Source organism: Hordeum vulgare, chromosome 1H (genome assembly GCF_904849725.1).
Source record: "Hordeum vulgare subsp. vulgare chromosome 1H, MorexV3_pseudomolecules_assembly, whole genome shotgun sequence".
Classification (NCBI taxonomy): domain Eukaryota; kingdom Viridiplantae; phylum Streptophyta; class Magnoliopsida; order Poales; family Poaceae; genus Hordeum; species Hordeum vulgare.
The window spans coordinates 447,223,350-447,244,553 of NC_058518.1; the positions used below are offsets into that span (position 1 = coordinate 447,223,350).

The 21,204-nt window shown below is 44.4% G+C and overlaps 2 protein-coding genes and 2 long non-coding RNA genes across 4 annotated transcripts; 2 read left to right on the plus strand and 2 right to left on the minus strand.

The window, feature by feature from the left end:
- Nucleotides 1-3,323: 3,323 nt before the first annotated feature.
- On the minus strand, nucleotides 3,324-4,880 carry LOC123400306 (zinc finger BED domain-containing protein RICESLEEPER 3-like). Its single transcript, XM_045094650.1, has 3 exons — nucleotides 4,741-4,880; nucleotides 3,683-4,641; nucleotides 3,324-3,368 (listed from the first exon to the last, which is right to left on the minus strand). The coding sequence occupies exons 1-3, from the start codon at nucleotides 4,874-4,876 to the stop codon at nucleotides 3,324-3,326; spliced, it is 1,140 nt and encodes a 379-aa protein (XP_044950585.1). The 5' UTR covers nucleotides 4,877-4,880.
- Nucleotides 4,881-9,025: 4,145 nt separating this feature from the next.
- On the plus strand, nucleotides 9,026-10,228 carry LOC123444036. The gene is made up of 2 exons (XR_006630936.1): nucleotides 9,026-9,270; nucleotides 9,997-10,228. It is a non-coding gene; the product is annotated as an uncharacterized LOC123444036 (long non-coding RNA).
- Nucleotides 10,229-10,440: 212 nt separating this feature from the next.
- Nucleotides 10,441-12,426, minus strand: LOC123444028. The gene is made up of 3 exons (XM_045120627.1): nucleotides 12,128-12,426; nucleotides 11,193-11,607; nucleotides 10,441-11,104 (listed from the first exon to the last, which is right to left on the minus strand). The coding sequence occupies exons 1-3, from the start codon at nucleotides 12,149-12,151 to the stop codon at nucleotides 10,593-10,595; spliced, it is 951 nt and encodes a 316-aa protein (XP_044976562.1). The 5' UTR covers nucleotides 12,152-12,426; the 3' UTR covers nucleotides 10,441-10,592.
- On the plus strand, nucleotides 11,553-12,900 carry LOC123444040. The gene is made up of 2 exons (XR_006630937.1): nucleotides 11,553-11,639; nucleotides 12,629-12,900. It is a non-coding gene; the product is annotated as an uncharacterized LOC123444040 (long non-coding RNA).
- The last annotated feature ends 8,304 nt before the right edge of the window (nucleotides 12,901-21,204 follow it).

Below are 21,204 nucleotides of genomic sequence, written 5' to 3' on the forward strand. Positions count from 1 at the left end.
CCCATTCTAAGAAAGTTGTGTGGCCTTGTTGGCCCATTGGATACACCAGGGCCGACCCAAAAATCAGTAATAGTTTCATAGTTTTTTAGCTACGTACCACAGAGAACATTTTCTAACTAATATTATAACAAGACAACAAATAATTAACTAAACAGGCATGATAATACGAAATAAATACAAGTTACCAAACAAGCGTCAGTCCATTTCAACTCTTTTTACAGCCAATACAAGACAATGACATTTGTTGACGATATTTCAACTCTTTTTACAACCAGTTTTATGAGCATCTAGCTACATCTTTCAAGGAGCAGCGATTACATTTCGAAACTTCAGCAGATTATAGAGAAAGCTCACATCTTTTTCTTCATCATCTGGAGGTTAACATCAATTACGGCAAAAAGCTTCAGTCCTCATTCAGAATGGGAATGGGCCGGCCCGGACCTGGCCTTGGACCTGGCCCCGTGGCCTCAAAGCCAATTTCAGGGGCCATGGGTCGACCCATTCTAAGAAAGTTGTGTGGCCTTGTTGGCCCATTGGATACACCAGGGCCGACCCAAAAATCAGTAATAGTTTCACAGTTTTTTAGCTACGTACCACAGAGAACATTTTCTAACTAATATTATAACAAGACAACAAATAATTAACTAAACAGGCATGATAATACGAAATAAATACAAGTTACCAAACAAGCGTCAGTCCATTTCAACTCTTTTTACAGCCAATACAAGACAATGACATTTGTTGACGATATTTCAACTCTTTTTACAACCAGTTTTATGAGCATCTAGCTACATCTTTCAAGGAGCAGCGATTACATTTCGAAACTTCAGCAGATTATAGAGAAAGCTCACATCTTTTTCTTCATCATCTGGAGGTTAACATCAATTACGGCAAAAAGCTTCAGTCCTCATTCAGAATGGGAATGGGCCGGCCCGGACCTGGCCTTGGACCTGGCCCCGTGGCCTCAAAGCCAATTTCAGGGGCCATGGGTCGACCCATTCTAAGAAAGTTGTGTGGCCTTGTTGGTCCATTGGATACACCAGGGCCGACCCAAAAATCAGTAATAGTTTCACAGTTTTTTAGCTACGTACCACAGAGAACATTTTCTAACTAATATTATAACAAGACAACAAATAGTTAACTAAACAGGCATGATAATACGAAATAAATACAAGTTACCAAACAAGCGTCAGTCCATTTCAACTCTTTTTACAGCCAATACAAGACAATGACATTTGTTGACGATATTTCAACTCTTTTTACAACCAGTTTTATGAGCATCTAGCTACATCTTTCAAGGAGCAGCGATTAAATTTCGAAACTTCAGCAGATTATAGAGAAAGCTCACATCTTTTTGCTTCATCATCTGGAGGTTAACATCAATTACGGCAAAAAGCTTCAGTCCTCATTCAGAATGGGAATGGGCCGGCCCGGACCTGGCCTTGGACCTGGCCCCGTGGCCTCAAAGCCAATTTCAGGGGCCATGGGTCGACCCATTCTAAGAAAGTTGTGTGGCCTTGTTGGCCCATTGGGTACACCAGGGCCGACCCAAAAATCAGTAATAGTTTCACAGTTTTTTAGCTACGTACACACAGAGAACATTTTCTAACTAATATTATAACAAGACAACAAATAATTAACTAAACAGGCATGATAATACGAAATAAATACAAGTTACCAAACAAGCGTCAGTCCATTTCAACTCTTTTTACAGCCAATACAAGACAATGACATTTGTTGACGATATTTCAACTCTTTTTACAACCAGTTTTATGAGCATCTAGCTACATCTTTCAAGGAGCAGCGATTACATTTCGAAACTTCAGCAGATTATAGAGAAAGCTCACATCTTTTTGCTTCATCATCTGGAGGTTAACATCAATTATGGCAAAAAGCTTCAGTCCTCATTCAGAATGGGAATGGGCCGGCCCGGACCTGGCCTTGGACCTGGCCCCGTGGCCTCAAAGCCAATTTCAGGGGCCATGGGTCGACCCATTCTAAGAAAGTTGTGTGGCCTTGTTGGCCCATTGGGTACACCAGGGCCGACCCAAAAATCAGTAATAGTTTCACAGTTTTTTAGCTACGTACACACAGAGAACATTTTCTAACTAATATTATAACAAGACAACAAATAATTAACTAAACATGCATGATAATACGAAATAAATACAAGTTACCAAACAAGCGTCAGTCCATTTCAACTCTTTTTACAGCCAATACAAGACAATGACATTTGTTGACGATATTTCAACTCTTTTTACAACCAGTTTTATGAGCATTTAGCTACATCTTTCAAGGAGCAGCGATTACATTTTGAAACTTCAGCAGATTATAGAGAAAGCTCACATCTTTTTGCTTCATCATCTACTGGAGGTTAACATCAATTACGGCAAAAAGCTTCAGTCCTCATTGTCTGTATTTAAAAGGAAATGTTACAAGAGTAATTATGTGCTTCAGGATGCTGGAATTAAACTTGCATAGGCAAATACCAACAAAAATGGGTAAAAAAATGATAATTAACAGTGACTAAAAGTGTAAAAAAAATGTTCAAAGCTGACACTGACTAGAGACCGCCCTCATATCATGCATATTTTCAGTAAGAGGTAGTTTATCTGTTTATGTGCGAGAGCCTCGTAACACGCAAGCAAACAGATGCCATTGACAGCTGGTTCAAGAACAAATGAAACAAAATCAAGTTGGGAAAGAATGCTGCTAATATATCGAACAGCAAAGCAACTCAAGTCACCCTCTAAAAACTGCTGAGATGCAGCAGTCAGCGGATGTCGCCATATTAACAATTAATTAGTTGATGGACAAGGTTGTGTTAGAGGGAGGGCCTGTACACAAATCAGATGTTGCATCTTTATGAACTACTATATCACACATACTTGATGATTTACATTACAAAATGTATTTCTTCCCTGCCACAGAAGAAGAATACCGACCAGCTAACATTTCTTCTTCTTAACAGTCCAGAGAGTGTGTGTGAGAGTCAGCAGAAAGGTAACATAGTAGCAGAGTGCTCACACTGTCACACAGTGGCCATCTACTGGATCAGGACCATTTTGTGTGTGTGAGAGTCAGCAGAAAAGGTAACATACTAGAAGTAAATTACTAAGAAACCTATTTATGAAGGTCATTACGGTCTGCTTGGTGTACCAATCGATAACATCCAAATAGACAATGGTGATGCAGAAAGATAACATCTCAAGCAGCATGGCTATCTAAGCTCGATAGAAAATCACTTGCTACTAAGAAATATCCATCAATACAAAGTTCAGTTGAATAACCAAGTGAAACCCAGAGGATTATACCTTGCAAGTCTAGTATAATGTCATGAACTGAAGCCAAGCTGAGCCGAGTATTAGCTGCAGACAAATAAATATAAAAGATTCATGAATTTGCATTAATAAGAAACAAAGAAAAAAATTGTGTCGTATGGCTGAACATGTGGCTCTTATCCAATCTTGTAGGCAAACCAGAGCTTCAAGTGTCGTTGGGGTCATTCGACTTCGAAAATTTGAGAGGACTCTCTTCCCTGTGCTGAAGGCGGACTCAGATGCCACCGAAGAGGCAGGGCCGCCAAGATATCTGCTGCCATGCGACTCAATGTTGGATATTCAGCTGAGTTCGTCTGCCACCATGCAAGGATATTGAATTGATCACTTCGACGGACGGGTACCTTTGATAAGTATGAATCTAGTTCAGTAGAATCCAAATTTGTTGATCGAGCAGTGAGGGTGACATGATGGTCCCAATCAGCCATAGGATCTTCACCATTTACAGCCATGTCATGATCACCTCCTTGTGACATGGGATTTGAGAAACTGTCATTCCATTGGAGGTATTCCTTGAACAACCCTTGAAACACATTTTTTATTTTAGCAATCATTGTTGCAGCTTCATTCCCAAACTCTAGGCCAAATCGAAACTCAATATATTTCAACTTGAATTGTGGGTCCAAAATCACGGGAATACAGAGGCTCAACCATGTCATTTTCCAATACCTTCTGAATTTTCTCTTCATATATTTGACTGTTGTGCCCATCTGAGAATCCTTAAATGCTTTCATGCAATCATCCTTCACTGTTTTTCTGCATATCATTTTGAAATTTGGATTTAGACTAGAAACAAATCTTCTGAATCCATCATACTCCAGCAATGAGAATGCCAACTCATGCAACACGGTCATCCTCATGAGCTCTCGACGTGCTAATGCCTGATTAAAGGTCCAAAGCCCCATTGCAACTCCATCCGGACTCACTATAGAAGCACTCAGCTGCCCAGAAACTCTAAGAACCTTCTTCCTTTCCTTGCATCTCTTCAAATGTTTGCGCAATGAACTTGTTCCATGTTTATGCTCAGCACAAATATTCCTTGCACAATGTTTGCACTCAGCAGCTACAACTATGCCATCAACACGAATAGGCTCATATTCTTTCCACACTTTAGACAAAAACTTTCTTCCTGGTTCAGAAAATGATCCCATGTCAATGATATCAACTCCTCCCTCTTCATCTTCTTCATCATCTTCTTCATCATCCTCATCTTCTTCTCCTTCCTCTTCTTCATCATAGTCAATATCTTCTTCATCGGCCTCATCTTCCTCAAAATCAACCATAGGAGTGTCATGTGAACGTCCTGCTGAGTAAAGGACACAAGTGTTAACATTGTAGTTAGATAATAACTTATCAACTCTTAAGTTGCATCCTTAGAAAAAGAAAGGTTGAAAATGCTCACCATGATAAGCTTTGCAAATGTTTATCGAAGAAGGAGACAACCCTGGAGGTGGTTGAGCCCTTCTCATTGTCGCACCGGATATCAACGATGAACTGCCACTTCGGTATGCCTCCTGGTCCCCTTCTTGCTCTTCCATGTTTCTGATCATAGAGAAATATAGGATCATTACAAGGACCAACACCCACAAAACTTGAAGAAACTGCAATGTACAAGAAGATGTTCTGCAATGTACAAGAAACTGCAATGTACAAGAAGATGATCATAGAGAAATATAGCATACATCAGCGTAAGCTTTCTGATTACACATGTTCTGTTATAATAGTCAATTAATATTTATCAGATATGCATAAATGTTTCAGGCAATCACAAACAAAAAGTGACTCTTGCTTTTACACAAATGTAGAAACTGTTTCCTGAATGAAAATCCAGAAGTTATGATTTTACACAAAGGCTATTTATTTGTCTCATCTTAGATCCTGGATCAAACTTTTGATGAACTGTTTCTCACTTTTTTTGTTGGTAGACAGCCAGACAGTTTTAATGAGCTGGCTCCTGATCTCCTAGAAAATTCATCAACTGCAGGTTACATTTTGCTGTAACATCAAATGCCTGAACTGTATCAGAGGAATTGCCTGAATAATGTTTGTATCAGGTTATTTTGCTGTAACATCAGATATGCATAATAACTGTATCAGGTTACATTTTGCAGTAACATCAACTCTGCTACTCTGCTAGACAATGCGATTAGGAAGAAAGCACAACAGCCTATCTACCAAATTGACTGCTAGAAATCGTGATTCAACGAGGTCTTGGAATCACGCAGGAGCAGAACATGAGATTCAACTCGGTCTTGGAAGGAAACCATCAAGAAAGTTTTACCTCCGACAAGTTGGAGAGAACGGCGACCGGGATGGCGTGCTCGACGGCGTCCGGGACGACATACTCGAGGCGAAACGCCGGCGACAACAGAGATACTCGGGGGCGTCCGACGGCGACGGCGACGGCGACACAGGTGGTCGGGGGCGTCCAGCGTCCGGCTGCGGCACAGGTGGTCGAGGGCGTCCACCGGCAGAGGGCGGCGGCGGAAATGGTCGAGGGCGGCGATGGAGATGGTCAGGGGCGACGACGGAGATGGTCAGGGGCGGCGACAGCACAGGTGGTCGAGGGCGTCCATCGGCCTCAGGGGCAGCTCGACTGCTCGAGTCGGACACGGGCTAGGGTAACCTGGCTGGGTCGACCCGTGTGACCCATTGGGTTGCACGGTGCCGGCTTTACTGGACCATGTATGTTTTGAGGCCGACCCACCTGGGCCATTGGCCTTGACTTTTTGGGTCGGGTCAGTGACCCAGTGGGCCGACCCGGCCCATTCCCATCCTGACCCAAGGTCCAAGGATGTGCAGTGCTTGCTCTTGATCTTAGGGGTTGGCGTTGCCATTCTTGCATTATGTGCATTTTTCTACAAGTTATAAATATGCGTATTTTACGAACAAGCCCACACAAAGCTAGGTGTCGGAAAATATGTGTCAGGTGTTTCATATCTATTTAAGGATTGAACAACGACGAGTAATACCAAAAAATAAAATAAGTGTCAGGTGTTTCATATTTATTTAAGGGTTCAAGAATGACGAGTGCGGCTGCAGAGCGTTGTTCCTTAGGGGCACGTGTACGAAGACTTCTCGTTTGTCTTTGATAAGGTTAAGCCGACCGTTGCAGACACCTCAAGGGGCATACATTTCCACCCTCCTTTTCATCTTCAAATAAGGCTTCATTAAAATCACCTCGGATAGTCCAGGGAAGATTTACCATAGCACTAGGATCTCTCATATAGTCCCATGTGAGGTGCTTTTGTTCACCATTTGGTTCACCATAGATGCATGTGAAACACCATCTCAATTCCGACATCTCATCGACCCGAATATTAATATAGTATTATAGTTTGAGTGTACCTCTCGAGACGTAACATTTATGCCTCTGTTTCATAACATCAATAATCCCCCACTACGACCATCACTTTTATGGATCTCCATCTCATCAAAGTTCAGCCGCCTCATCACTTTTCCTGCCTTAGCTTTACTCAGATGCGTTTCAGAAAGGAACAACACATCCAGGCACACTCCGTGTTGTATCCCTACCAACGAACTGTCGTGATCTTATTCAAACCCCGGCGGTTCCAACATACTCCCCCCTTTCCTAATTATAAATCTTTTTAGATATTTCACTACAGATTACATACGGTTGTATATAGTCATATTTTAAAGTGTAGATTCACTCATTTTGCTTCGTAGGTAGTCTGTAGTGAAATCTTTAGAAAGATTTATATTTAGGAACGAAGGAAGTAATCTATACCTACTAATAAAAGAAATAGCTATTCTTAGTCCATCTTGCTATTTTATAGAAAACCCTCTGATGTTTCTAACATTAAACCGCAATATATATTAAATGTTTTTTAAAATACTCATATCTTTTAAATCATAACTCTAAATTTAACATATTATATATGAAATTTGATTAGAAAAAATATGTAGAATTTAAATATGATGTTATTTTACATGTTAAACATTTAATAAAAAATTATCTAGGATGCAATTTTAATAAATAATTCGTTATTCGTCTTTCTTTCATAGCGGTACTAATCCCGATTGGGGATGAACACGTCAACAAAATCTGAATTAGAGATGAAATTGAAGGTTACTTGCCCGTTTTTTTATATGTATTAAATCTACATGCAAGCCGTGTTAAAATAGAAGACCTGTGAAATCTTGAACTGGAGTTTTGTAGGGTAAGACTATATCTGTTTGTGTCGTAACTACGAAGACTCAGATTATAGACCATTTTTTATAAATTAAGAACATACGATTTTTTTTCTCCCGTTGCAACGCACAGGCCCTTTTGCTAGTCTATACCTAATAATAAAGCGGCTATTGCTTCCGTCGGAAAACCCACCACGATATTTTTATAAAAAAGCCCCTGTAATTTTTGTTATTCAACCCGCGCTCCATCATTTATTTGCAACGCAAAAGGAAAAAACGATTCGCTGCAAAAATTATACCCGTACGCATCGCCTCCTCCCGTCGACCCTGGGCCACCCTGGCCTGTGCCCAGGCCGCCGCCACACCACTCGCCGCCGCGGCCGACCTCAACCGCCACCGCTGCCGATCTCAACCCACCCGCCTTCGCGGCTGTACCTCTCCCCGCTCACTGCCCCCGTTGCGGCGCTCGAGCACATCGCGTCGACCCTGGTCCACCCTGGCCTGTGTCCAGGCCGCTGCCACACCACTCGCCGCCGCGGCCAACCTCAACCACCACTGCTGTCGATCTCAACCCATCCGCCTCCGCGGTCGTACCTCTGCCTGCTTGCTGCCCCCGTTTCGGCGCTCGAGCACAGCTTCTGGATCAAATCAACGCGATAGCTAGAACGACTTGGGATGATGCGTCCGCTCGATGCAGAACGGCGGTGGCGCGCGGATAAGGCACGACGGAGCGAAGTACTTTTTAGGTGGAGGCGGGCCTCCATGGCTCACACGGGGAACTCCGAGGTTATGGCGCGGCAACGGCGACTCCTTATGGCCAGATAGAGGCGCCTAACCCTTGCTCCCCTCAATGTATCCCCTCCTCTGGCAGGAACTCATCATCTGGTGAGATCCCCTCCCCATGCCTCCAAGCAAGAAATTTTGTTTTGTGGGAATTTGTTTGCTGATGAATGAATGTATTTAATGTAAGATTGCATTGTTGTAGAGAGAGAGAATGGAACACCACCTTCAGTTTGTCATCTGATCCCACATTCTCTACCCCATGAGTGAAATAAGATAACAGTCCATTGATCAATTCAGGTAGCCTCTTTGTTTTGCTTTGCTTATCCCGCTCAATTTCTCATCATGATGGAATTAACAATGGAAGGGTTGATTTTCCAAGAAAATAGGATAGGACTTACTACATTAGTTAGTTAGCTTATTATTTTTATAAATCAAAATGATTATAAAAATTAAAAGCGTGTGATATTTTTTCTTCCGTTGCAACGCACGGGCCTTTTGCTAGTAGTTGTCCGGACAGGCACCTCTTGGGAACCCGCGATAAAAGGGTTTTTGTGTCAATTACGAGAAAACCATTCTTTTCTAGGGAAACCAGAAAACCATTCTATTCTTTTAGGCAAAACACAAGAAAACCATTCGTCCCACCACGTTTGCTGAGGTGCAGAAACACTTGTGGGCCGGCCGCCGGCCCACTGGGCGTGTTGGGGGCCTTCCCTTTCGTGGTGCCCAACCCACTCTATGTGCCTTCCCTTTTCTAAAAAAAAAAAAAAAAAACTCTGCCTGCCTTCCGGTGCTCCTCACCGCCGTTCGGCGCACGGACGCCATCGACCATTGGGCATGCCGCTGACCTCCAGCGCCGCGCACTCCGCCTCCACCTCCACCTCCACCTCCACCAGCGGTGGAAACGCTTTGGCTCAGCTGGTACTCCCCATAATAAAAGCAACCGGGCGTGTGCCGAGGAGCCTCTACTGATTTGGCCACGCGCGGCTCCAATCTGCTGGTAAATCCAAGTGCTGTTCCCCCCCTGCTCTAAATTTCACGTCTGGACCAAGATTTGTTACGTCGGCCTCTTCTTGTATCCAAGTTCTGGCCAGTTCATCTGATTCTTGGAACAAAATGCCCTGTTGTGGCTTCGAGATCTGATGTGCTTCATCCCAGATCACAATCTGCAAGATCAGTTAGCTACTTTGGAGTGTGGGGTTCAACCACAGCCCTGCTTGTTAGTTGCAGGCATATTGCATTATTCTGTGAAATCCGTGCTAACATTGTCTCGAATTTCAACTAAAATGTACTCCGTACATCTTAGGACGAATGTACATGAATATCGAACAATGCAAGAGTAATGCTTGCTAGCTTATAGTCCAAGAATTTTCTATGGCCTTTCTTCCACTGAGTTGCAAGTATTTTTGTTAGCTTTACCAACTATAGCAATTAGTTCCCCGGACAACAAATATAACAATTGATCACCTATATATTTGTATTATTCCTTTCTCAGTATATTGGATCTACTTTCTTTTTCCAATAAAGATACTGAATCTACTTACGTGCTCTATCTTTCAAAAACTTTGGAGTTTTTGATACGCCCTTCTTTTTCGTGCTTATATTTTTAGTGGGATATTTATTGAATCTACTGCTGCCATTGCTGTTGATGTTGCTAGTAAAATTGCCACAGTTGCTCATTGTGTGAATTTAGATGATTGAGGATGCTCAATTACCCATTTGACAGGTACATGGTGCTGCGAAAAGTCTACGTAAATCCCGATGGCTGGCATGGAACAGAGTTTTCTTGCCTCCGCCCCCGATCTTTCTCACCATATGGTACCCAACTCTATAGGTGTAGTTTCACTTCGAATTATATATTATGCTTCCGTTCAAATGTTGAATCCAGTACTTGCTCATTTGCCTACTTCACTGAAAACAGGATTCTCATTTTTCACATTATTCATATTTTTCACATATATTTATATATTAATCTTTACCCTCTAATCTTTTCTGCTCCAAACTTCTACGCAAAAATGCCTCCCCCCCCCCCCCCCCCCCCCCCCCAAGAAAACATTTTGTCAGTTGGCATTAAGGAATGCTGCCTTGGCAAGTTGCCATATTAGAATGACTGAAAACAGGATTCTCATTCAGTGACCAGACCTGTTATCTGGCAGTTACTCGGGTGAAGTTTCTAGAGACCATCTTCAGTGCAGATATAACTAAGTATATACAAAATGTTGGAATTGGTCGGTCCGGGGTCCAAGTTGGTGCCACAGTTTAAACAGCAGCATACATGGAAGTGCAGACATGCATGATTACAATAAGAAAATTGTGGTCATGTCAATCAGCTGCAGAAATCATCTCGAAGTACCGTTCCAGCATCATATCCTTGGACAGGTCGGTGAAATAGCCCTTGTCAACCTCAAGCCCTTGCTCTTCTGCAATCTGCTCAACCAGCCACTGAACCTGATCGGCACCGACATGATCTGGATCCAGCAAGCACGCAATCTCCGTGCAATTGTCGCCATGGAAGAGAGCAAGCGCCTGTACCGTTGGGAGCCCTCCGCTCCGTCCAGTCACCCTCCGGGTGATTCTTCTCACGGTCGGGACATCCTTGCAGAATATCGGCACATTGTAATTGTCCACGAAAGGTGTAGCTCCAACCATGGTGGCGCCTCTTTCGCGAGAGACATGAGCTGGCCCAACATCCGGCTTTACCGGTAGAGTATGGGGGAGCACCTGGCCTGCCCACTGGACGCCCTTGTGGTTTGGCCGGTAGTAGCCGAGCTCACGCCGTGCTGCACTGACGCTCTTGCTGGTGGGGTGTGCTGCCGCGTAGAGGAACACTGGAACTGCATACAGAGCAGGGAGGGGAAAGGATCAGAATATTTGTATGTTGGTAGTGAGTTATACTATATAAGATCTTGTCGAACAACACACCTTGCAAGCCATTTCCAATGTCAGAGGCCACCAGCTTAGCCAGCTGAGCGGCATCCTCCATTGTGGCCGCGGGGCTCAAGGGGTGGAATGAGATGTCATCCACGACACCAATGCGTGGATGAGTCCCGCTGTGCGCTTGGAGATTTATGGCTGAAAATGCAGCCTCGATCATCTCCAGCAGTACCTTCCTGATTGGGCCGAACACAGCTTCACCGGCTGAGCTTTCGCTGGTGATGTAGGAGACGAGCGTGTAGCGGACACGGTTGTAGTACTTGTCATCAAACTTGCTGAGCAGAACCACCTCAGGGTTTTTCTGGCCTATGCGGCTGATGGCATCCACAATCGCCGCATTCCGGCTTTCAGAGATGTAAAGCTTGCAGCAGATCACCTTGGAGTGCTTTGCCTTCACGTTTGCCTTTGTAGCAGATGAACAAGATAGGTATTCAGGTGAGGTTAAACTGAAATTTCATGTTTTTTTTTTAATTTTGAAATAGTACTGGATGGCTTAATTCATACTCCGTTCCTAAATATAAGTCTTTTTAGACATTCCAATAGAGGACTACATACGACACAAAATGAATGAAACTACACTCTAAAATACGTCTATATACATCCGCATGTAGTCCAATAGTGAAATCTTTAAAAAAAATAGGAACGGAGGGAGTAGTATCTAGTACATGTATCTGATCGCATAATCGATCCAAAAACAGCAGAAATCAGCTAGTTTTAGCATCTGTACGAGAACCTCAGCAGATTTTCTTTTCATGTGACCACAAGAAGCAGGAATTAGAAAGTTCAGATACCGCTGAATAACTCAGGTTTTTCGCACTCTGTCTGTTCTAGCTTCTACCTAAACTCAAAATCCTGGTTCAAATCTTGAGGAACGCGCGGGGGGGGGGGGGGGGGGGGGGGGGGGGCTGGGTACCAGAACATACCTGATCGGTGTGCTTGCCCTCCATGCCTTCAGCTCCCCCTTTCCCTTCCCCCTCTCACTCTCTCTCCCTCTGCTTGTGGGGAATGGAATGGAGTGGTAGAGAATGCCTTCTTGTTATGAACTCATGGTTATATGTATCAAAAAGTTGCTTGCAAGAAACCTTTTTGTTCCGAGTAAGCCCCAACCTTGCAAGGACGGAGCATGTGCTCTTCAGCTTTATGACTCAGCAGCCTACATCTACATATACTTGCATAGCTATCTTTGGTACCACAGTACTGCAGCATGCCACCGGCCATCTTTGGAAACATTATTCTTATACACATGGTAACCTGTGATTGCCCTCTTAAACCGCATCACCCGTTGAATCCCTTGATTCATTTATACATAATAAATCTTGTCTCTTACTCTTTGCCGTGGACCCAATTTCATTACTTGTGGATAATGACTTTTTTTTTTCAGTATAATGAAATCTTGTGTGTTATGTTACCCCCCATCCATCTAGGTGGCCAGTACAATGTCATTGTCCGCCTTGAGGGACACGTACGGTTGCGTCGAAGACCATCACCAGAAGGGACGGGAATTAATGGGATGATAGCTTTCTGCATCACGAAATCATCTATGTTTGCCAGTGATAAATGCCGCGCGAGGATCAACCAGTGACATTCATGTTGATTATTTGCTGCTTTTATGCGTTACTGGCTATCAGTTAATTTCCTGAAACCGTGCTAACTGAAACTAATCAGTCTGTGTGCTAGTAACAAATTGGTGACCGAAGATGATATTGTCTGACGTCTTGAGGAGAGGAAACCCCGGTGGGGGACTCTGAACAGCGGCGATACCTCATCCTGATCATGAGGGGGCAAAGTGAGATGGGTCGCTATGGGGAACGGGATAAAGATCTGACCTGTACCGATGGGTACACTGCTCTCTGGATAGGACTGTGCAACCGTACGTGGCGATCACGTGCGTGTTAGGAAAACATTTCTGATCTGATATGAGCAGTCGTTTTCTACGTTGCCATGCTCATGTGGTCATCTGCGCTGCCGCTGAATTTTCTTTTCGGTTATTAGAGCTCGTTCATGGGAGCAACTCCACGCGTGATTTATCCGTTTTTTATTTGTTTGGATTTGTCGAGTGAACGTTCGTATTTTCATTTGGATCGACGCGCGTATCCAACTTAGGTCACAAATTTACAAACGTGGACTAAAAAATATATTAGAAAATCATAAAAAAATCCAGACTACGATAATAAACATTAAAATACCGGTCAAAAGCCGACCCAAGTCCACATAAACATATCTAAAACAATAATTAAATATAAAACCCCGTGCGCTACCCTAGGCGTTGTCGTCCTCCTTCGGACCGGTGAGGTCGATGAGCTTCGGAGCCGGGCCAGCCCAGGGAATGCTGCCTCCAGGCCCGAGCTGCGCAGGCTGTCGGGCGCGCTCCTCCGCCTTCCTCTTCAAACGCTCCTCCTCCTCCTCCTCCCGCGCCCATGGACTTTCCAGCTCCATGTGGCACTCGGTCCGTGCGTGCTCTTCCTTCAGATGTTGCGACTTCAAATGTAGGCGGTAGGCCCTCTCCTGTTGTTGGCTTTAGTCCCACATCGGTTGTGGGAGGAGACATAACTCAACTTATAAGGACGGGGGTGTCCCTTCCTAATAGACTAGTCTTTGGGGGGAGAGGGCCCAAGGCCTCTCATAAGTCGGCATTTGCTCTCCGGTTGGGCCTGCTTGACACATGTGGGTCGAAAACGCTGGTGTTAGCGGACCAGGGATTGCGTAACGAGAGCGGGGGTGTCCCCTCCAAATAGTGTAGTCTTTTAGGAGGGGTGAGGGCCCAAGGCCTCTCATAAGTCGGCATTTGATCTCCGGTTGGGCCTGGTTCACACATGTGGGTCGGAAACGCTGGTGTTAGCAGATTGCGTAACAATTGGTATCAGAGCCTAGGTGCCCGAAATAAATCTCGATGGATTCACGGGTTTGGAGACAGTAGCTAGGCACTAGCTCTTACGATGATATATGTTGTATACCGTAGATTCCAACGAAGGAAACGCCGACGTTAACTTCACCGAGCTCGATCCCGACTACGTGGAACTAGGCAAACATGTTTGAACTTTTGATGTGTTCCTTGCTCAATAACAAATTTAATATTCATCCATTGCATTAATCAAGCATATTGCATCTCTCACAAACAAAGTTAATATATGACTATGGCAACATTATGGTTGTGAGAGGCCATGGATAACTTAGTCACACGGAATGTGATAGGTTGTCGCCTGGTCATGACGAGTGCATGACAATGATGCAAAGAAAGTGATAACTCCAGTATCGACCTAGATCGAGTCTTGTCAGTGTCTTACCTTTATTATTGTGCTGCCACAGTTTCTTGAAAGAGGATTCGGTATAGTCGGTCGTAGGCCTATTATCAGTTACACACCAAGTAGAGGGGCCGGTATGAAGGTATCCATGGCCTTGGACTAAATACAGTCATCCGGTCAGGGGGCATGGGTGTTTCCGGCCTAGGACCGAGAGGGAGGGCACTTCCTTGTAGCGTGCGATATAAATTTGATCCCATGCTAGTCGAGGTCGGAGCCTCCCCGTCTTATGGTTTTTCCCTGTGAGCGTAGTCCGGATGAAGCCGGTATTCGCGGGGGTAAAATGGGTGTGTGATGATTTTGAGCATCTGCTTCTAAAACACTGTACACGGTATTAGTCATATTGACTATCGGAAACCGTGAGCTATGGGCAAAGAGTACACCCTCTACAGAGTCAAAACTATTCGGGTAGTTGTGTCCATGGTCAAGGACGATCGTTTGACAGGTCAAGTGTCGGTCTTAGATTCGGTCCCTCGAGCACAAGTATGGTTTAATGATGATGGTTATGGACATCTAACGGTGTTGTGAAAAAACTACTATTAATATCCTGGTTCTAAGATTACCCTGAAGGTTGGTTGTACCACGCGGATAATCCTTTGTTTATTTTATGCCTTTTCTGTGGTGTCACTAAAACGCCCGACTGTGATCTGTTATTTATTTTATGTCCTTTCTGTGGTGTCGCTAAGACGCCCGACTGCGACTTGTTATCATTTTTATGCTCTTTCCGCGGTGTCGCTAAGACGCCCGACTGCGGCTTGTTATTTATTTTGTGCCCTGTATGAGGTGTCGCTTAGACGCCCGATAGTGGTGATTTATTTACCTTTTAACTTTTCAAGGCGTTGCTCCACACACTTGATCGATGCATTTTATTTTCTATTTCGATATTTCGAGAGGATTACCGCCCGACTTATCCACTAACTTAACTGCTACTAACATCTTTATTATGATAAATTATGATCTGAACCATGCATATTAAAATTTTGCTGCATGCATCCCATTTTTTGTGCAAACTGTTTGCGAGTACTTTTCGAAGTACTCACTGGCTTGTTGATGTGGCCAGATATGGATGAAGAAGACCTCATGGATGAAGAGTTCGATAGCGAGTCCGAAGTCTAGTGGAGTCCCAGTCAGTCTTGCGATCTTGGAGTCCGCCGCTGTATTATTTCACCGCTTCCGCCACCACGAATAAATCGTCAAGCCTCACTATGACGCTTGGCGCATCATAGTACTTGACATGTCACATTACTCTGATGTGACGTGTCCCCTTTATTACGAGCAGTAGAGTTATCCCCTTTACCACTATAACATATTCGTCCGCGCGAGACTTGAACATGTTGTAATAATTTGTAGAGCGACCTCCGCTCTACTCTGTTTAATATTAAGTACTACAGGTTTTCTGTATCATGATGAGTCTTTTAGTGGGAAATATTTTTCTACACTGGTGACATAAATTATTTTATTTGGAAACCAGTCCTGACATGGCTCGGCCTCAGACACTAGGAATCTCAGTTTTTTATGTCCCCGTAAATCCAAAACTCACCAGAAAAACATTAAAATTGGTATGGTGTCACAACATGGCACATATATGTCATGTAAAAAAATTGTCCAATTTGGACCAATCTTTATTACAAACCTCTTACAAACCGGAGCTTATCGCAAGAACCCACGTGGTCCCAATAGGGAAACGCCCCCCTTGTGGGAGAAACGATAATCAATTGCCGCCTCTTCTTGCCTTGTATTTTTTTTCTAATTCAAATCTGAACTACAAATACATGCCCTAGTCCACCAAAATGGCTAGAAAAATACTACATGTGTCCCTGGGTGCATGTTTAGGTCGCATTGAAGGAATGGGAATGAATTACATAGGTCTTGTCGTCGTGAAACATTGAGAATCTTGGTTTATAAATCCAAGTAAAGCAAAACTCACCCAAAAATCATGAAACTTGGCATGGTTTCTGTTGGGTAACGTAGCATAAATTCAAAATTTCCTACGCATATTCAGATCTTCCTATGGAGAGACCAGCAACGAGAGAGGGGTAAGAGCATCTTCATACCTTTGAAGATTGCTAAGCGGAAGCGTTGCTAGAACGCGGTTGATGGAGTCATACTCGCAGCGATTCGGATCGCGGTGTGATTCCGATCTAGTGCCGAACTACGACACCTCCGCGTTCAACACACATGCAGCCCGGTGACGTCTCCCGCACCTTGATCCAGCAAGGAGGAGGGAGAGGTTGGGGAAGAACTCCAGCAGCACGACGGTGTGGTGTCGATGGAGAGACGAGGTCTCCCGGCAGGGCTTCGCCAAGCACCGGCGGAGAGGAGGAGGAAGAAGGGCAGGGCTGCGCCGAGGGAGAGGGAGAAGTCTATCTCCCAAGGGCCAAAACCCCTCTCTATTTATAGGAGGAGGGGATGGGGGTGCGCCACCCCTAGGGTTCCCCCTTAGGTGGTGCGGCAGCCACCAGATGGGAAAGGAGGCGGCGGCTAGGGTGGGAGGGGGTGGCGCACCACCTCGTGGGCCTAAGGCCCACCTGTGCCTAGGGTTTGCCTCCCCTTCCCTCTCCCCTGCGCATTGGGCTGAGTGGGGAGGCGCACAAGCCCACCTAGGGGCTGGTTCCCTCCCTCACTTGGCCCACCTTACCTTCCGGGGTCGTTGCCCCCCTTCGGTGGACCCCCGGGCCCACCTCCGGTGGTCCCGGTACGTTACCGGTGACGCCCGAAGCATTTCCGGTGTCCAAAACCATCCGTCCTATATATCAATCTTTACCTCCGGACCATTCCGGAGCTCCTCGTGATGTCCGGGATCTCATTCGGGACTCCGAACAACTTTCGGTAATCTCGTATAACAATTCCCTATAACCCTAACGTCATCGAACCTTAAGTGTGTAGACCCTACGGGTTCGGGAGACACGCAGACATGACCGAGACACCTCTCCGGCCAATAACCATCAGCGGGGTCTGGATACCCATGGTGGCTCCCACTTGCTCCACGATGATCTCATCGGATGAACCACGATGTCAAGGATTCAATCAATCCCGTATACAATTCCCTTTGTCTGTCGGTATAGAACTTGCCCGAGATTCGATCGTCGGTATACCTATACGTTGTTCAATCTCGTTACTGGTAAGTCTCTTTACTCGTTCCGTAGCATGTCATTGTGTGACTAACTCCTTAGTCACATTGAGCTCATGATGATGTTCTACCGAGTGGTCCCAGAGATACCTCTCCGTCACACGGAGTGACAAATACCGATCTCGATTCGTACCAACCCAACGGACACTTTCAGAGATACCCGTAGTGCACCTTTATAGTCACCCAGTTACGTTGTGACGTTTGATACACCCAAATCACTCCTACGGTATCCGGGAGTTGCACAATCTCACGGTCGAAGGAAAAGACACTTGACATTAGAAAAGCTTTAGCATACGAACAATACGATCTAGTGCTATGCTTAGGATTGGGTCTTGTCCATCACATCATTCTTCCAATGTTGTGATCCCGTTATCAATGAAATCTAATGCCCATGATCAGGAAACCATGATCATCTATTGACTAACGAGCTAGCCAACTAGAGGCTTGCTAGGGACACATTGTGATCTATTTATTCACACATGTATTACTGTTTTTTGTTAATACAATTATAGCATGAACAATAGACGATTATCATGAACAAGGAAATATGAGAATAACCATTTTATTATTGTCTCTAGGGCATATTTCCAACAGTCTTCCACTTGCACTAGAGTCAATAATCTAGTTACATTGTGATGTATCGAACACCCATAGCATTATGGTGTTGATCATGTTTTGCTCGTGGAAGAGGTTTAGTCAACGGGTCTGCAATATTCAGATCCGTGTGTACTTTACAAATATCTATCACTCCACTCTGGACATGGTCCTGGATGGAGTTGTAGCGGCGTTTGATGTGCTTCGTCTTCCGGTGAAACCTGGGCTCCTTGGCTATGGCAATGGCCCCAGTGTTATCACAGAAGAGTGTCATTGGACCCGACGCGCTTGGAACCACTCCAAGGTCGGTGATGAGCTCCTTCATCCAAATTCCTTCATGAGCTGCTTCTGAAGCAGCTATGTACTCCGCTTCACATGTAGATGCTGCCACGACTTCTTGCTTGCTGCTGCACCAGCTCACTGCCCCACCATTCAACACATATACGTATCCGGTCTGTGACTTAGAGTCATCCGGATCTGTGTCGAAGCTAGCGTCGGCGTAACCCTTTACGACGAGCTCTTCGTCACCTCCATAGACGAGAAACATTTCCTTAGTCCTTTTCAGGTACTTAAGGATATTCTTGACCGCTGTCCAGTGTTCCATACCGGGATCACTTTGGTACCTCCCCACCAAACTTATGGCAAGGTTTATATCAGGTCTGGTACACAGCATGGCATACATTAGAGAGCCCACGGCTGAAGCGTAGGGGACAGAACTCATCTTCTCTCTTTCTGCTGCCGTGGTCGGCGACTGAGTCTTACTCAATCTCATACCTTGCAAAACTGGCAAGAACCCTTTCTTTGAGTTTTCCATATTGAACTTCTTCAATATCTTGTCAAGGTATGTACTTTGCGAAAGACCTATGAGGCGTCTTGATCTATCTCTATAGATCTTGATGCCTAATATGTATGCAGCTTCTCCAAGGTCCTTCATTGAAAAACTCTTGTTCAAATAGGTATTTATGCTCTCCAACATTTTTGTATTGTTCCCCATCAATAATATGTCATCCACATACAGTATGAGGAAAGCTACAGAGCTCCCACTCACTTTCTTGTACAGACAGGCTTCTCCGTAAACCTGTATGAACCCAAACGCTTTAATCACCTCATTAAAGCGAATGTTCCAACTCCGAGATGCTTGCACCAGCCCATAGATGGAGCGCTGGAGCTTACACACTTTGTTAGCACCCTTAGGGTCGACAAAACCTTCTGGTTGCATCATATACAACTCTTCCTTAAGGTTCCCGTTAAGGAATGCTGTTTTGACGTCCATTTGCCAAATTTCATAATCATAAAAGGCGGCAATTGCTAACATGATTCGGACTGATTTCGGCTTCGCTACGGGAGAGAAAGTCTCTTCGTAGTCAACTCCTTGAATTTGTCGAAAACCCTTTGCGACAAGTCGAGCTTTATAAACGGTTACATTACCATTTGCATCAGTCTTCTTCTTGTAGATCCATTTATTTTCTATGGCTCGCCGGTCATCGGGCAAGTCCACCAAAGTCCATACTTTGTTCTCATACATGGATCCTATCTGGGATTTCATAGCTTCAAGCCATTTGTTGGAATCCGAGCCCGCCATCGCTTCTTCATAGTTCGAAGGTTCACCGTTGTCTAACAACATGATTTCCATCACAGGGTTGCCGTACCACTGTGGTGCGGAGCGTGCCCTTGTGGACCTTCGCGGTTCAGTATTAACTTGATCCGAAGCTTCATGATCATAATCATTAACTTCCTCTTCAGTTGGTGTAGGCGCCATAGGAACAACTTCCCGCGCTGTGCTACTATCCTGTTCGAGAGGGGGTGTAATTACCTCATAAAGTTCTACCTTCCTCCCATTTACTTCTTTCGAGAGAAACTCTTTCTCTAGAAAGGATCTGTTCTTGGCAACAAAGGTTTTACCTTCGGATCTAAGATAGAAGGTATACCCAATAGTTTCCTTAGGGTATCCTACGAATACACATTTCTCCGCTTTGGGTTCGAGCTTTTCTGGTTGAAGTTTCTTCACATAAGCATCGCAGCCCCAAACTTTAAGAAACGACAACTTAGGTTTCTTGCCAAACCATAGTTCATACAGTGTCGTCTCAACATATTTAGACGATGCCCTATTTAAAGTGAATGCTGCAGTTTCTAATGCGTATCCCCAAAATGATAGTGGTAAGTCGGTAAGAGACATCATAGATCGTACCATATCTAATAAAGTGCGATTACGACGTTCAAACACTCCGTTGCGTTGCGGTGTGCCAGGCAGCGTCAATTGTGAAACGATTCCACACTTCCTTAGGTGTGTGCCAAACTCGTGACTCAAATTTCTCCTCCACGATCAGATCGTAGACACTTGATTTTTCTGTCACGTTGATTCTCGACCTCACTCTGAAATTCCTTGAACTTTTCAAATGTCTCAGATTTGTGCTTCATCAAGTAGATATACCCATACCTACTCAAATCATCGGTGAGAGTGAGAACATAACGATAGCCACCGCGAGCTTCAACGTTCATTGGACCACACACATCAGTATGTATTATTTCCAATAAGTCGGTTGCTCTCTCCATTATTCCTGAGGATGGAGTCTTAGTCATCTTGCCCATGAGGCACGGTTCGCATGTGTCAAATGATTCAAAATCAAGAGACTCTAATAGTCCATCGGTATGGAGCTTCTTCATGCGCTTAACGCCGATATGACCAAGGCGGCAGTGCCACAAGTATGTGGGACTATCATTATCAACTTTACATCTTTTGGTACTCACACTATGAATATGTGTAACATCACGATCGAGATTCATCAAGAATAAACCATTCACCAGCGGAGCATGACCATAAAACATATCACTCATATAAATAGAACAACCATTATTCTCTGACTTAAATGAGTAGCCGTCTCGCATTAAGCAAGACCCTGATACAATGTTCATGCTTAAAGCTGGTACTAAATAACACTTATTAAGGTTTAAAACTAATCCCGACGGTAGATGTAGA

What these genes read in the sequence shown, in the direction of transcription:
- LOC123400306 (XM_045094650.1), bottom strand. Translation starts at nt 4,876, where the DNA reads ATGGAAGAGCAAGAAGGGGACCAGGAGGCATACCGAAGTGGCAGTTCA. An exon ending in CATTTGCAAAGCTTATCATG is followed by an intron (nt 4,642 to 4,740) that starts GTGAGCATTTTC and finishes TTTACTCAGCAG; the next exon opens with GACGTTCACATGACACTCCT. An exon ending in TAGATTCATACTTATCAAAG is followed by an intron (nt 3,369 to 3,682) that starts GTACCCGTCCGT and finishes ATTTGTCTGCAG; the next exon opens with CTAATACTCGGCTCAGCTTG.
- LOC123444028 (XM_045120627.1), bottom strand. Translation starts at nt 12,151, where the DNA reads ATGGAGGGCAAGCACACCGATCAG. An exon ending in AGGGCAAGCACACCGATCAG is followed by an intron (nt 11,608 to 12,127) that starts GTATGTTCTGGT and finishes TCTGCTACAAAG; the next exon opens with GCAAACGTGAAGGCAAAGCA. An exon ending in CATTGGAAATGGCTTGCAAG is followed by an intron (nt 11,105 to 11,192) that starts GTGTGTTGTTCG and finishes CTCTGTATGCAG; the next exon opens with TTCCAGTGTTCCTCTACGCG.